Source organism: Scylla paramamosain, chromosome 45 (genome assembly GCF_035594125.1).
Source record: "Scylla paramamosain isolate STU-SP2022 chromosome 45, ASM3559412v1, whole genome shotgun sequence".
Classification (NCBI taxonomy): Eukaryota; Metazoa; Arthropoda; class Malacostraca; order Decapoda; family Portunidae; genus Scylla; species Scylla paramamosain.
The window spans coordinates 917,501-932,404 of NC_087195.1; the positions used below are offsets into that span (position 1 = coordinate 917,501).

Below are 14,904 nucleotides of genomic sequence, written 5' to 3' on the forward strand. Positions count from 1 at the left end.
CTGCCCTGTCACCCTCTCATTTGTGTTGTAGGACCTACACAAGACTCTGGAGAGTGAACTGAGTACCCTGGTGGAGAAGAAGCTGCAGGCATTCGGCGAGGAGAACCTGCCAGTGTCCGGATGTTTGGCCTCCTCCTCCTCCTCCCCCTCCTCTCTGTCCTCCTTCGTGACCCCCTTCACTGCCTCCTCCATCCTCACGCATTCCCACACCAGACACACTGAGTAAGCTGCGAGGCCTTTGTGAGGCGTTGATGAATGATGCTACCTTTCTTTGTTTAAGCTTTCATCACGGACGATATTGAAAAAAAAAAAAAAAAAAAAAAAAAAAAAAAAAAAAATTATATATATATATATATATATATATATATATATATATATATATATATATATATATATATATATATATATATATATATATATATTTTTTTTTTTTTTTTTTTTTTTTTTCTTCTTTCCCTTTGCTGAGTTTCAAGAAAGGCATTTCTAAGAGTTACATAAAAATATCTCCTTTGCTGAGTTTTCGTGATAAACAATCTTAAGAGTTATATACATTTCTTTCTTTTGTTGAGGTTTCGTAACATACAATCTTAGGGTTAAAATTTTTTTCGAACCGCATTTAGCTCCAAGAAGTCTGCTGGTCACCTCCCTAGCCGAAACTTCTTGGCGCGCCCCTCGCTGCTGAAGGAGCTGCTGACAGTGAACCACATGGAGAGCATCTACAACATCTTCGTGGCCATCCTGGTGCTTCTTTTCTTCAACAAAGTGCTCGACGAGACCATACACACCGGCAGGTACGAAAATAGTGCTTCTTTTGTTATCGTGTGCTGCTTGTTGTTATCGCCAGCTTATATTCTGAAACACTGACCCATACCTTTACTACTTTCAGTTCCCCATCGTTGAAGTGCCAGCGGTTTGTAGTGGTGTTTTTATTCATCTGTTGACATTAACAAGGTTTCTAGATCATTGATAGGAGGAACACCCTTGAAAACCCTGCTTATCATTTAAGTGACCTTTGAAAATGTGGTGAGAAAGCAGAGCGTTTATGAATACTCTCCCCACCGTTCAAACCTTCGAACCTTAAGCTTGTAACGATTCATAATGGCGACTAAGCAGGCCACATCTTACGACTGTCATTATACCTTTGTTATAACGTGTTGTTGTTGTTGTTGCATAAACTCGAGCCATAGTCGGAGCCAGCGCTGTTTTTTTTTTTTGCACTCATCCCTAACTACCCTTTTCTCTCCCTCTGGCAGCCCTAACCACCCTATTCTCCCTATATTCTTTACCTCTCAGCCTTAATCACCCTATTCTCTATAACTACCCTGTATTCTTTACCTAGCAGCCCTAATAACTTTATTCTCTAAATAACTACCCAATGTTCTCTCCCTCTCAGCCCTAACTACAGTATTCTCTCCTCAGCCCTAACCTGGACCTGTCCCTAATCGTGTGGGCGTTTGGTGGGCTGGATCGCGTTATAGTGATCTGGGTCTGTATGTTCACCAGCACCTCTGTTTTGGTGTATGTTGCCTTTCACCACTGGGCGCACTCGAGACACACCATGCCAGGTATTGTTGGGGATGTGAAGGGCGTTAAGATCGTGTAGGATTGAATCATGCTTGCTGTATCTTTTTTTTTTTTTTTTTTTTTTTTTACATGGCAAATTTTCCATATTGTTGGTGGTGGTGGTGGTGGTGGTGACTGTACCTTCTCTCCCTCAGTGGTGTACGATGTTGTGGCAGGTGTGGTGTTCCTGCTGTACCTTGGGCTCTTCATGTACCTGCCCCTTCAGTCCCTGCTTCACCACTTCCTTCCTCCAGCCTCGTCTTTCATTATTCTGTGTGAGCAGGTACTGTATTGACTCGAATTTCAGTCCCCTATTGTTCTGTATCTCAGTTATTATCTTTTCTCCAGAGTTTGTATTGCCATGATCTTTTTCTTCAGCTTTATGAGGGTACTGAGTTCCTCCGGGTTCATCTTTTATTTGGTGTAGGCAGGTACTGTTTAGACTCAGGTTTCCATTCCTTATTGTTTTGTTTTGCTCTTATTATCTTTTCTCCAGGGCTTGTATTGTTATCATCTTCAACTTTTGAGAGTACCATTTACAAGCTCAACACCTCACATCATTGTAACACCACAGAATCACTCGTGTTACCTCACCACCAGGGCTCTTCCACACACCATCACCTCACCAGATCACCTTCACCCACTGCTACCTCACCATTAGTAAATCAAATTCACTCACCATCACCACACCATTAGATCACATTCACTCACTGTTGCCTGATCACTTTTACTCACTGTCACCTCACAACCAGACCAGCTCAACTCACCGTTCCTTCACCCTCAGGTCCGCATGTTCATGAAGACCTGGGCCTTCGTGAGGAGTAACCTGCCGAGAGCAAGGAGCTACAAGAAGGACGACAACATGACCCAAGGCAAAGGGCAGAACAGCTCCACACTCTGCCCTAACTTCTCCCACTACCTGTACTTCCTCTTTGCCCCCACGCTGGTGTACAGAGACGACTATCCCAGGTGAGCGGTGCCTTAACTTGGCTTGTGTGTGTGTTGGCTTTCATTCTTGTTCTGTTGAGCTTTTTAATGCAAGAGTTGGCCAGTTTATTTGTGCTTTCATCATTATTCTATCTAGGTTTCTAATGCAAGTATTACTGCAACCTGTTTCTTTGCTCTTTCATCTACATTGTCTTTTCTTTGTTCTGTTCACCTTTCTAATGCAAGAGTTAGCTAGTTTATTTACTCTTTCATCTGCATATTGTCATCCTTTCTAATGCAAAAGTTAAGCAGTTTCTTTTCTCCCTCATCTACTTTCTGTTTAGCTTTCAAATCCTTTCATCCTTATTCTGTTCACCTTTCTAATGCAAGAGTTAACCAGATTATTTGCTTTCCTCTTTATTCTGTTCATTTTTTTTTTCTAATGCAAGAGTTAACTTCCCTTTCTCATTCCTCTCCATTCCCTTCAGCTTTCAAATCCTTTCATCCTTATTCTGTCCACCTTTTAAAAGCAAGTTAATATTTTTTTTTTCTTCATCCTTAGTGTGACCAGCTTGCTATTCCTTTCATCTCATTCTGTCCAGGGAAGAGTACATTTTGACCATTAACCTCTGACATTTGGACTGTTAACCATTGACCATCCCCCAAGAACTCAAATAATAAACTATCACATTTACTTATCCCAGAGGCAACCAGACAGACATTTTCAACTCTCACTATTTTAGCTGCTTGTGTCTTATCAGCATCAAAAGCCCCATTTCCCCAGTACTCAAGGTGGGGAATTTGAGGGCGGCTGACCTGAGGGAGTGTGTGCTTGTGTGGAAATTCCCTGCCCTTGTATGCTTGTGTGTGTGTGTGTGTGTGTGTGTGTGTGTGTGTGTTTTGTTGTTGTTGTTGAGGTGAGTGTGTGGTTGTGTGAGTAATTTAGTTGTTTCCTTGGTTTTCATGGCTTTTATTTGAGAGAGAGAGAGAGAGAGAGAGAGAGAGAGAGAGATAATTACATGCAACAGATAATTTTCTCATTTAAACTCTACTTTTATCCTATAGACACACACACACACACACACACACACACACACACACACACACACACACACACACACACACACACACACACACACACACACACACACACACACACACACACACACACTTCTCATCTCATCTCTCTAATCTCCTTTATCATTTGTTACCTACCCCAATACTAATTCTGCACACTTATCCGCTCCCCTAGCCTTCCTTATCACTGCTTACTTACCCCAATACCACCCTAACCATACCCAATCACTTCCACTTTCCTTAACCACTGATAATTACTTGATAACTAGCCATTGGTAACTTGAAACCTCCCCAGTCTTAACCCCAAACACTTATTTCATCCCTAACAACCCTAATCACTTAACTAACTACCGTAACTACCCCGATACTAATCCCAAGTCTTCGATATCACTTCTTAACAAGCCAAGTATTAACTCAACACTTTCCTCTTCCCTAACTAGCTTAACGACCCTTACCACTTCACTAACTGCCTTAATGACCCCGCTCTCCACAGGAACGAGACGTGTGACTGGCGGAAGGTGATAAACGACTTGAGTCAGGTCCTCGGCTGTCTCTTCTACACTCACTTCCTCTTCGTTCGATTCTGTGTCCCCGCATTCCAGAAATTTGGCCAGGAGTCTTTCAATGGAGTAAGATTGAGATAGATAAGGGAGTGACTGATAGTGTGTGTGTGTGTGTGTGTGTGTGTGTGTGTGTGTTGATAACAAATTGTGCTTTTATAGTATTGAGTCAAGTTTATAATGTACCATGTTTTAAAAGTTAAGTTTTTATATATATATTCTGTTTGTACACACAACTTTGTCAGTCAGTGTGTGTGTGTGTGTGTGTGTGTGTGTGTGTTGAACTAGGAACCCCTCTTATTCTTCTCCTTTTCTTCCTCCTCCTCCATCATATATTTGCATTCACCCATACACCAACATAACTTTTAAAACACCAGGAACCCCCTCTTACCCTTCCCCTCCTTTCCTTCCTCCTCTATCTACAACCTCACCTATCTGTCCATTCACCCATACATTATAACATTACCACTTCAAAACACCAGAAATCACTTTTACTCTTCTTCTCCTTCCCTTCCTCCTTCATCTATAACCTCACCCATGTGTCCATTCACCCATACACCAACATTACCACTTCAAAATGCCAACAGGAACTCACTAATCTCCTTTCCTTCCTGACAGACAAACCTCCTGGTGGCGGTTTTCTCCTGCATGTTTCCTGGGTCCCTGGTGCTCCTGTGCGGGTTCTTTGCCCTCCTACACGCTTGGCTCAATGCCTTTGCCGAGATGCTGAGGTTTGCGGATAGAATGTTCTACAAGGTGGGTCTCTGTGGCCTCTCTGTGATTTGAGGTTCTTTAGTTATCTTTATACCTCTTGTGCTGGTTTGATATTGCCTTGATTGAATATTTTGCCTGATGAGATGATTTTGATTGTATGCATACTTGATACATAAATGGTTTTGTTTGTTTTGGTTTGTTTTGGTGTATTTGTGTGTGTGTGTGTGTGTGTGTGTTTGTTTATGTGTTTTATTTGTTTCTGTCTCCTTTTTGTTTCTCTGTGTATCTATTTATCAGTCTGTCTTTTTTATCTGTTTATCTATCTTTCTCTTTCTCTCTCTGTCTTTCACTCTTTTCATATATTTCTGTGTCTCTCTGTATCTTCCTGTTTATCTATCTGCCTGCCTGTCAATCTATGTATCCATCCATCCATCTCTATATTTATCTGTTCACCTATCTGTCTTTCTGTCCATCTGTCTGTCAATCTGTCTAATACAAGGTGAAAACAACACTCTACCACACAGCACCCAAGTCTTTACATCCTTGCTCCTCTCCACCACACCACCACACCACCACAGTAACCAAGTACCTTCTACCGCAGGATTGGTGGAATTCAACCTCATACGCTCGTTTCTACCGCACTTGGAACTGTGTGGTGCATGATTGGCTGTACGAATATGTGTACCGGGATATTGTCATGTGGCAGGTGAGTGTGAGGGACCCCAGGGCATTGTGGGTTAGGAAAATCTTCCTTAGTTTCAGTGTTTGAGGTGGTTTGTTGCCCTGTATTCAAAAAGCACTTTATTCTCTCGCCACGACTGTTTTCAAAGGTCACAGAGATGCTTAGCCAAGTTTTCAAGACTCTTTGTCCTATTCATAATGTAGAAATCTTGTTAATATCTCTAGAACCTTGAAAACATCCTTAAAAACGCTTTGCTTTCTCATCACGACTGTTTTCAAAGATCATGGAGATGCTTTGCTGGGTTCTCAAGACTGTTTGTCCTATTAATAATGTAGAAATCTTGTTAATCAGTTTCTAGAACCACAAAAACACACTTAAAAACACTTTGTTCTCTCACCAGAACTATTTTTCAAGGGCATAGAGATGATTAGCCAGGTTCTCAGGTGCTTATCCTGTTAGTAACATAGAAATCTTGTTAATACATCACTTAAACTGTAAAAACACTCTTGAAAACCATGCCATTTCAACAAAAGCCTTTTGAAAGTAGTAGAGGTGTAATGCAGAAGTGTTTCAGAATATTAGCCCATTGTGTGGCAGGCATGAGAGACCAAGGGCACTGTAAATAAGAAAAATCAAGCATAATTTCACTGTAGGGGACCCAGACTATGTATAGATGAGTAAACTAGCGTATCTTTAGTATTTGTGGTTTATTTAGCATGTATGAAGGACCAAGAGCACTATGGGTAAGGAAGCTGATAACCATTGTAAACCTTTCCCCACAGAGACGGCAAGGCGATGGATGCTCCAGGCTTCGTTGTTTTCCAATGATGGTGGTATTCTTCATCTCCTCAGTGGTGCACGAGTACATCCTCTCTTTTGCCTTCAGATTCTTCTACCCCGTTCTGCTGGTCATGTTTGGCGGATTTGGAGGTGAGTGGCAAGGCTGTGTGAGGGTGTTTGACGGGTTTGGAATGAGTGGCAAGGCTGTAGGAGTGTGTGTGTGTGCGTGTGTGGCAGATTTGGTGGATTTGGGTCTTTATTGTGAGTGTGTGAGTGTGTAAGAGTGTGTGGTGAGCCTGTGATTGTGTGAGAGTTTGTTGGAAGTGTGTGGTGTGGCTGTGATTGAGTGAGAGTGTGTTTGGTGTGTGTTCTGAGGCTGTGATTGTGAGAGTGTGCTGGGAGGGAGTGTGTTCTGAGGCTGCAATTGTGTGAGTGTGCTAGATAAGTAGAGTGAGTGGACAATGAAGTAGGAATGATGATAAAGGGTAAAAAAAAAAGAGAAGAAATAGAATATGTGAAGAGATTCCTTTGAAAAATTTAAACTATATGTACTAATTTTTGTATATCTTGTCCTCTTCTTCCTCCTCTGTCCTCCTTCTCTTCCTTCTTATCCTCCTCCTTGTCCTCCTCTGTCATTCTTGTTTTTCTCCTCCTTTTCCTGTCATTCTTATTTTCCTCCTTTTCCTGTCATTCTTGTTTTTCTTCTCTTCCTCTGGCATCCTTATTTTCTTCCTCTTCATCCTCCTCTGTCATTATTGTTTTCCTCTATATCCTCTTTCTTCTTTTCCTTATCTTCTTTTCTTCCCCTATGCCATCCTTGTCTTCCTTCTTCTCCACCACCACCACCACCATCACCTCCTCCTCCTCCTCCTCCATCTCTTCCCCACAGTGGCTTTCATGTTTGTAAATAGCAAAGCCAAGAAGTTCAACATCTTCCTGTGGGTGACTCTGATCTTTGGCACTGGCATCATCATGTGCCTGTACAGCATGGAGTGGTACGCAAGGATCAACTGCCCTCCGACCTTTGTGAGTGTTTGTGCTGGCCCTTCTTAACTATAATAATAATGCTGAGACAAGACTAGGCAGGTACAGATGGATTCAAGGTGACTGACAAACACATACATTTTCAAGACGAGACTAGACAAACACACGCAGATTCAAGGCAAAGCTTGACAAATACACATACAGATTCAAGATAAAAAGTAGATAAACACACATACTGATCTAAGACAGAACTAGACAAACACATTTGTATAAATTTAAGACAAAACTAGACAAACACACAGATTCGAGACAAAAGGTGGACAAACACACACACACACAGATTCAAGACAAAAATTAAACAAACACAATTGGATTCAAGACAAAACTAGACAAACAACCTGATTACTGATTCTATTTCATTCATGTACCACTATTTGAGAACCACTTCCTTCCTATCTCTTTTATATATCTAACCTTGCCAAAGCCTGACTGTCATAGATCATAATTCACCTGTAAATACCCAGAGATCAGTCAGGTAACCCACAGAACCAAAGATAAGCCTGTTCACTCTCGCCTCCCTCCCAAACAGGACGGCTTCCTTGACTACGTTGTGCCCCGGAGCCTTAACTGTGAGTTCTCCTCCAACTGAGTGGTGGGGAGTGATGGAACCTCACAACAGCAGCACTTGCCTGGGACGTGATGTAAAGCCAGCGCTGTGTGACGGGTTCAAGGAAACTGTATGAAACTGATCTCATGAACCTGACACTTGTGCTGTCTTGTTGAAACCTGAGCCAGACAAGTGACCATTGTTTAAATCCATATGTTTGTTTATGTCTATAATGACTGATAACTTACATTACAGCCAACTTACTTGTCCTAATTTGAGCCTAACTTTTAGATTTGGGTGTTTTCTGTGGGGACTGGCATCTCAGTGGGCCTTTTCTGTCTCTCTATTTTTTGTTTTGTTTTGAACTTCCTGTTTGTTATGATAGCCCAGAGCCCCTCTTACAGATAAGTGATGAACATTCCTGCATCTTTGTAACTTGATTCAAATCCATATGTTTATTTCCTTTTTTTTTTTTTTATATGTATACTGAAAACTTAATTCCAGCCAGCCAAACATTCCTACCGACTAGTCTTAACTTAAGCCAAATTGACTAATTTTCCTGCATGTGCATAACTTGTTTCAGGTACATATGTCCATTTTCCTTGATTTTTATGCATAGAGTCAAGGAAAACACATGCAGCCAGTCAGATCTTCCTACTGACTAGTCCTAACTTAAGCCAACTTGACTAACATTCCTACTTATAACTTTGTTCTTATGTCAGTTTTTCATAAGGCTAGTGATTCAAGACATAGGAGGCCAGTTCTGCAGTGTTTTCACAAGCTTCTGAACCAAAACGCTCCTAATTAAATAAAAACGGTGAATAGGTTTTGTTGGTTAGCAAACAAAGGGTGAGTGTGGAACTGGCCCATACATTACATTCAACCAAATATTCCTAACAGCTAGTCTAACTTAACCCTTTGACTGCCACTTGGTACACTTTTCCCTAATCACCAATCACCCTGAGACATCTTTACTTGTTCTACAGCCACATCCAATCTTTGAACTGGAAAGAAATTGCAAAATGTATTCTTTTTTTCATCAGTAACTTTCTGGTAGATCCTTGTAAAGACTTCACACATTTTTTCTGCTGCTGCTAATTGTTTCGTGTTGCAGTGAAAGGGTTAACTAATCTAAGCACACAAGTAATATAACATTCCTAACATTCCTAGTAATATAACATTCCTGATTCAAATGGAAATGTGTACTTTTTATAAGGTTAATGATTGGGAACGTGCATTTCAGTCAGCTATGTATTCCATTCAGCTATATAATCTTACCTTAAGCCACATGAACATTATTTTAACATGATACTGTGCTTAACTGAAATCAAATGTCTTTTTTTTTTTTTTTTTCTTCATAGGGATAATGATTCAAACTCTTATTGCAGTTGTTAAATGTTTGCTCTACGTCAGATGTGTGTGTGTGTGTGTGTGTGTGTGTGTGTGTGTGTGTGTGTGTGTGTGTGTGTGTGTTTTGTAGGTTTTTAATAGGTTTGATAAAGACAGTGTTTATATTACTTAACCCTTACACTGCTATGATCACCCGGTAGCATCCAAAACTGTGAGAAAAATGTTTGCAAGGACAGAAAGAGAAAGATAAATGAAAAAAAACTAAGTTAATTTTGTTTAAGAGACGAGTACAACACTAAGAGTCTATAGATTTACAGATAATCACTGAGGAAAAAAAAAAAAATGTATAGCAGTGAAAGGGTTAATGTCTATTTTCACAAAGCTAATAACCCAAAAAAACTAACATGATATTAATTATAATTTCATGTCATCAAAAGAAATGATGTAGGTATTCTCAACATTTTTTTCACAAGCTTATAAGAAACCCTGACAAAGCTTATGTATAGTTATGATATAACTAAGAGATCTATTTTCATAAACCTAACATTTAAGAATCAAGACCTCACATAACACTCAGAAAAAAAAAGGTTAATCACTGTAAAAGCTCCCTACATTTACAAGTCCATCAGAAAACAAGAGTGTGATGGTAAGGGAATCTTGATTTTGAGTCATCTGTACTATGTAAGATGTGCCTTGAATACCTATATTCAGCTGTACAAGTGCCTCTTGTGAACTGCCTGGAAGAGTGCAGGGCAAGTACAAAGGTTGATGGCTGAGGTGTGAGAGTGCCAGTGAGAGTGCCATTGAAGGGTGCCAGAATGCCTTGTCTTGTTGTTATCCTTGTTGGGAGTTTTGTTTTCCGAAGGTGATAGAGGTCAGTGTCTGTGGGCTGTTTGTTTTCATTATTTTGTTGTTGTTTGTTGTTTGTTTATTGAAGTTTTTGTGGGTGTTGCTTGTTTATTTATCTATTTGTTTATTTAGGTTTGTGTTATGTGTGCTGTGGTTGCTTTTTTATTTTATTTATTTATTCATTTGTTTTATTTATTGATTTATTTATTTAGGTTTATGTGGGTGCTATGTTTTTTTTCTTATTTATTTATCTTTTGCTTATTTATTTGTTGTATTTATTCATTTATTTATTTACTCAGTTACTAGTTAGTTTTATGTGGGTTCTATTCTGTGCATTTAGTTATTTAGTTATTTTTTATGTATTTAAATTTTCACTGGTGTAGAAAATACTAATGTGTCACGCTGCTTTCATGATTATGTAGTGTTTATTTTTCATCCATTTATTTACTTTAATACTTGTAATTTTCAATTTATCACATGTATTCTATTTGTCATTCATTTCTGACATTTTTGTTCCATTTATTGTTATTATGTAGCGTGTGATGGTAACAATACAATGGGCTACATGAATTGTGGAATGACTCACTTCACTTTTTTGAGGCTGAGAGTGTGTATGGATGTCTTGACTAACCAATAATAGCAATAGCTAGCTTACATCACCACCACCACCACCACCACCCTCATCATCATACTGTAGTTTTCACTTTTATCACCATCATCATTACCACGATCACCATCTCTTTTACCATATTCTAAAACACTTCTGTTCTGCACCCCACTCCTTTCAAAATCATCTCAGTGGCCTTAGGAAATAGCCATGGTGAGAAACCAAAGCATTTTTAAGGCTGTTTTCAAGATTCTAGTGACAGATTAACAATGTTTCTGCATTATGAATATGAGAAGCATTCTTGAGAACCTGGCTGTTTATCTCTGTGGCCTTGAAAAATAGTCGTGGTGAGAGAGCAGAGTGCTTCTAAATATGGACCCTTATCAAAGTTGTATAATAAAGGGAAGTGAAAGCATCTGCCTCGTGTCTTTAGTATTATAGCTGCCATCATTGTGCAGTGTTAGTGCCTGTGAGGGTTTGGTAAGGCCAGAGTGACACAGACAAGGGTTCTTAATATGGCTTTCTCCTCACCCTGCAGGAAAATAAGAAGGAAGTATTGAACTGAGACTCCCATTTAGGAGAGAGAGAGAAAGATTGTAAGGAAATGAATTTATGAAATATATATATATATGAAGAAATTAGTTTGTGAAAGTGTGCTTAAAAAAAAAATGTGAAGAAATTAATTTGAAATGTTTTCCGAGAGAGAGAGAGAGAGAGAGCTGATGTAAAAAAAAAAAAAATTTGTCTGTAAAATGTATGTATAGAAAGACTTGATGGGAAGGCCATAATAAACATTAAATATGAGAGTTGAGTGTGTCTGTCATGGTTGTATAATGGTGGTGTCATGTGATTGGTGTGTGTGTCTAGTATCGTTCACTGCAGCATGACTCGCTCTCTTTACTGCACTTGGAGTAGCAAGATATATGAAACATTAAATCCCTCATCTATTTACACGTAAACAGTATCTTAGTACGCCTTAATAATAACAAAATGAGCTGCCTCAAGGCCCCGTGTCGTCCCCTGCCGCAGGCCACAGTATGCACATGACGCGCCTAACTACTGTGTGTGTCTTCACTTGCTTTCACGACGGCGGCTTCTATGCACCACAAATTTGTGTGTGTGTGTGTGTGTGTGTGTGTGTATACACACACACACACACACACACCGTGCGCCGAGTGTTGAAGTGCATTGTTGTGTTCTCCTTCGTATATTTTGTGATTTTTTTCTCAGTGGGATTGTACGACCTACAGCAGACCAAGTCAGAAAACACACCACAGGAATACCTACATGAGACAAAAACAGAAACACGAGCGAGGTCCAACACACAACTCCAGGACAAAAGTGAACAATGGAGAAGACGTCAGCCAGCGCAACGAGAGCACAACGAAATGCATCACGAACCAGACAAGGAATATGAGGACGCGATAGAAGGACAAGAAGAGCATCCTCACTCAAAATTCATTCTTGCTCTCGAAAAGAATGAATGTTACTTTGGCTGAGGGGCGTGTGACTTGGAGTGCAAGAGAAAAGGAATCGGCAATTGACTACATGTTGGTGAATGGAAGAATGCGTGATATTGTGTCGCACATGTGGATAGATGAGGATGGTTTGGTTGATATTGTGTCCGATCACAACATGCTGGTGGTGGAGTGCTTGATGCAGGGTGGGAATGAAGTGAAAGTGGCAAGTAAGAAAAAGAAGTGGAGACTGAGAGATGTAGGGTGGGAGAAATTTCAGGTTGATCTGAGTGAGAGAAGCTGGGACGACGAAAGTGTGCATGACGTGGAGCGTCTGAATGAGAAACTGGTTGAGGACGTGAGGGGTGCTGCTGAGAACCAGATAGGGTTTGTGAGAGTAGGTAGAAGAAAGAATGTATGTAAACCATGGTGGAATGATGCAATCAGAGCAGCTAGGAAGGAGCGAAAGAGAATGAGTAGACAGTGTAGATGGCTGAGGAAAAAGAGGCATGAAAGCGATGAGGCAGAGAATGAGTATCAGAATGCATGGACAGCGTATGTGAAGCAGCAGCGGTTGACAAGACGAATGATAATGAATGCTAAAGTGAAGAGTGAAAGGAGAGTGATTCAATCTTTAAGGGAGAAAGGTATGGAAGGTGGCCGTGAATGGTACAAGTTCATGAGAGGTGAGAATATGTCAGGCAGTGTTGGTGTGGAGAGTCTAAAAGTGGAGGGTGTAGTTATAACAGAGAAGGATGGAATCAGGGAGGCAATCAAAGGGTTCTGGGAAGATGTAGGTGGGGTAGGTGAGATGTTTAGTGTGAGAGAAGAATGTGTAACACTGGAAAGGAAGAATGCAGATGAACTGGATGAAAGAATCAGTAGGGATGAAGTGGAGAGGTGTGTGAGAAGGCAGATAAATAATAATATAATAATATAATATATAATAATATATAATAATGATAAGCTGAGATATAACACAGTATTAAGCCAAGCCTTCAATTCACACAAGCTTTTCAATGATTTCACATTACGCCACACAAGGGACGAGACATTGCAGTGCAAGCCCCGCCAGGACAAGTTTGAATTTGGCGCTTCAATCAGTAACATCTAGATACTTTGACAATTACAGTTATAATGGCCTGAGATTTATTTTTACACGCTTATAATTCTTTATATTTAATTTTCTATTAGTTTAGTATAATGTAAAAGAAGTTGGTGCTTGTTATTGAAAGCTAAAAGTGTCTTGTGGATAGGTTTGCTTGCGTACTGTGCGGAGCAGGCTGGGACAGACGACACAACCAGACGTCAGACACAAGGCACTAGGTTAAAAGGGTGCCATAAACTGCTGCTTTATTTAACGTATTTTGGCAGAACAAGACAGTGACAGGGGCCGTGGTGGGTGCCTGCGTGTGCTGGTGCAAGCTTGGTGCCTGCCGGGAGGTGCCTGCAGTGCCACAAGGGATAATATTGGTAAGAAACCGGCCCACCACTTGTCCAGCCAGCTAATTTGCACAGTGTGATGTAACAGGCGGTAACTGTGATAGTGTTGTTACGTGTCACCCACAACAACAACAACACAGGGCTGTCAGGTCAGTGGTTAACCTTACTGTTTATTGTTGAGCCTCGTATTTCATGTTTTTGCACCTGGTTAGGAATATATTGACGTGACCCAGCATTCCACGGTGCCACAAGCGCTCCAAGCCTCCACCACAAAACTCTTACTAATTAACCATGACAGGAATTATAAAAACGTCAAAAAAATACACTTATCTAATGTTATCAGCTGAGGTGGAGGCAGCCTTCCCCATTTCTCCGCCAATATCTGCTTCATTTGTCACTTATTGTAAGCCTAACACGTCACTAAGTGGAGCCACATAACTAGGCTTTCATATCCGCTAGCTAGATATATCTGCCATTGCCTCATTTAGTTACGATGGAAGAATAACAGGCAAAATAGCGGCCGTTCTCTCCACTGACAAGGGCCGCCATGATGCCTGGCTACCTCTGCCAACCTGCTTCAACCTGTGGGTTCCAATATTTTTTTATTTTTTTCTTAACTTCTTTATTCTGCTGGTATAGCATGTTTTTTATGGTTTATAAAAATAATTATTTGCTTTAGAAGTATTTTCGTGGCTTGTGTTGAGTTGTGTTGAATTTTGTGTTGCTTGCCGAAAATGCGGGGTGTTTTTTTAGCAGTATTTTGACAAACTTGATTTTTTATTTCACGTTCTAACTACGTCTTTTGTATTTCTAAAAATTGCTTATGATTTTTAAATTGTTTTTTGGTTCCTGTTGAGAGAAATAAGTGGACTTTAAAAATGGTTTATGGTCCTGTTAAAAGTTGTTATTACAACACTTTTTGTGTTATTGTCTCTCTATTTGAGCTTGTAACTAACTTTTCATTGCTTGAAAAAATTGTTTGTATGTTTTAAAGTGTTTTATCTTGTTGTTGAGTCAAAATAGGTGGACTTTCCAGTGGTTTTTAATCGTATTTAAGTTCAACACTTGGTTTTTACACAATTTCGGTTTTATTTGTTTACTTCTTGTTCCAGGTCACTTTTGATTGTGTAAGATGATAGTTCAGATTTTTTAAAAATTTTTACGTTCCTAAAAATTCAAATGTTGTGGACTTTTCAATGATTTAAATGGTGCCGAATATTTCAACACTTTTTCCATATTTCATTTGGATATTTTTCAAATACTACTCAGGCTAGAGCTGTTTTAATATTGTGAATATTAGTTTA

At 39.9% G+C, this 14,904-nt stretch overlaps 2 protein-coding genes across 7 annotated transcripts in view; one reads left to right on the top strand and one right to left on the bottom strand.

Moving 5' to 3' along the window:
- Positions 1-10, bottom strand: part of LOC135094422 (uncharacterized) — a 7,721-nt gene extending 7,711 nt beyond the window's left edge. For both annotated transcript variants that reach the window (XM_063994502.1, XM_063994501.1), the window contains exon 1: positions 1-10. This exon is cut by the window's left edge and continues 1,152 nt beyond it. The gene's annotated coding sequence lies outside the window, so the exon portion shown is untranslated.
- LOC135094420 (sterol O-acyltransferase 1-like) overlaps positions 1-14,904 on the top strand; it is a 34,742-nt gene that overhangs the window by 12,550 nt on the left and 7,288 nt on the right. For all 5 annotated transcript variants that reach the window (XM_063994496.1, XM_063994498.1, XM_063994499.1 and 2 more), the window contains exons 3-13: positions 32-222; positions 621-791; positions 1,420-1,565; positions 1,719-1,846; positions 2,348-2,532; positions 4,061-4,196; positions 4,746-4,883; positions 5,443-5,547; positions 6,306-6,453; positions 7,193-7,329; positions 7,877-13,749. In XM_063994496.1, coding sequence (XP_063850566.1) covers positions 32-222; positions 621-791; positions 1,420-1,565; positions 1,719-1,846; positions 2,348-2,532; positions 4,061-4,196; positions 4,746-4,883; positions 5,443-5,547; positions 6,306-6,453; positions 7,193-7,329; positions 7,877-7,936 — 1,545 coding nt within the window. In that variant the 3' untranslated portion in view covers positions 7,937-13,749. The remainder of the gene's footprint in view (positions 1-31; positions 223-620; positions 792-1,419; positions 1,566-1,718; positions 1,847-2,347; positions 2,533-4,060; positions 4,197-4,745; positions 4,884-5,442; positions 5,548-6,305; positions 6,454-7,192; positions 7,330-7,876; positions 13,750-14,904) is intronic.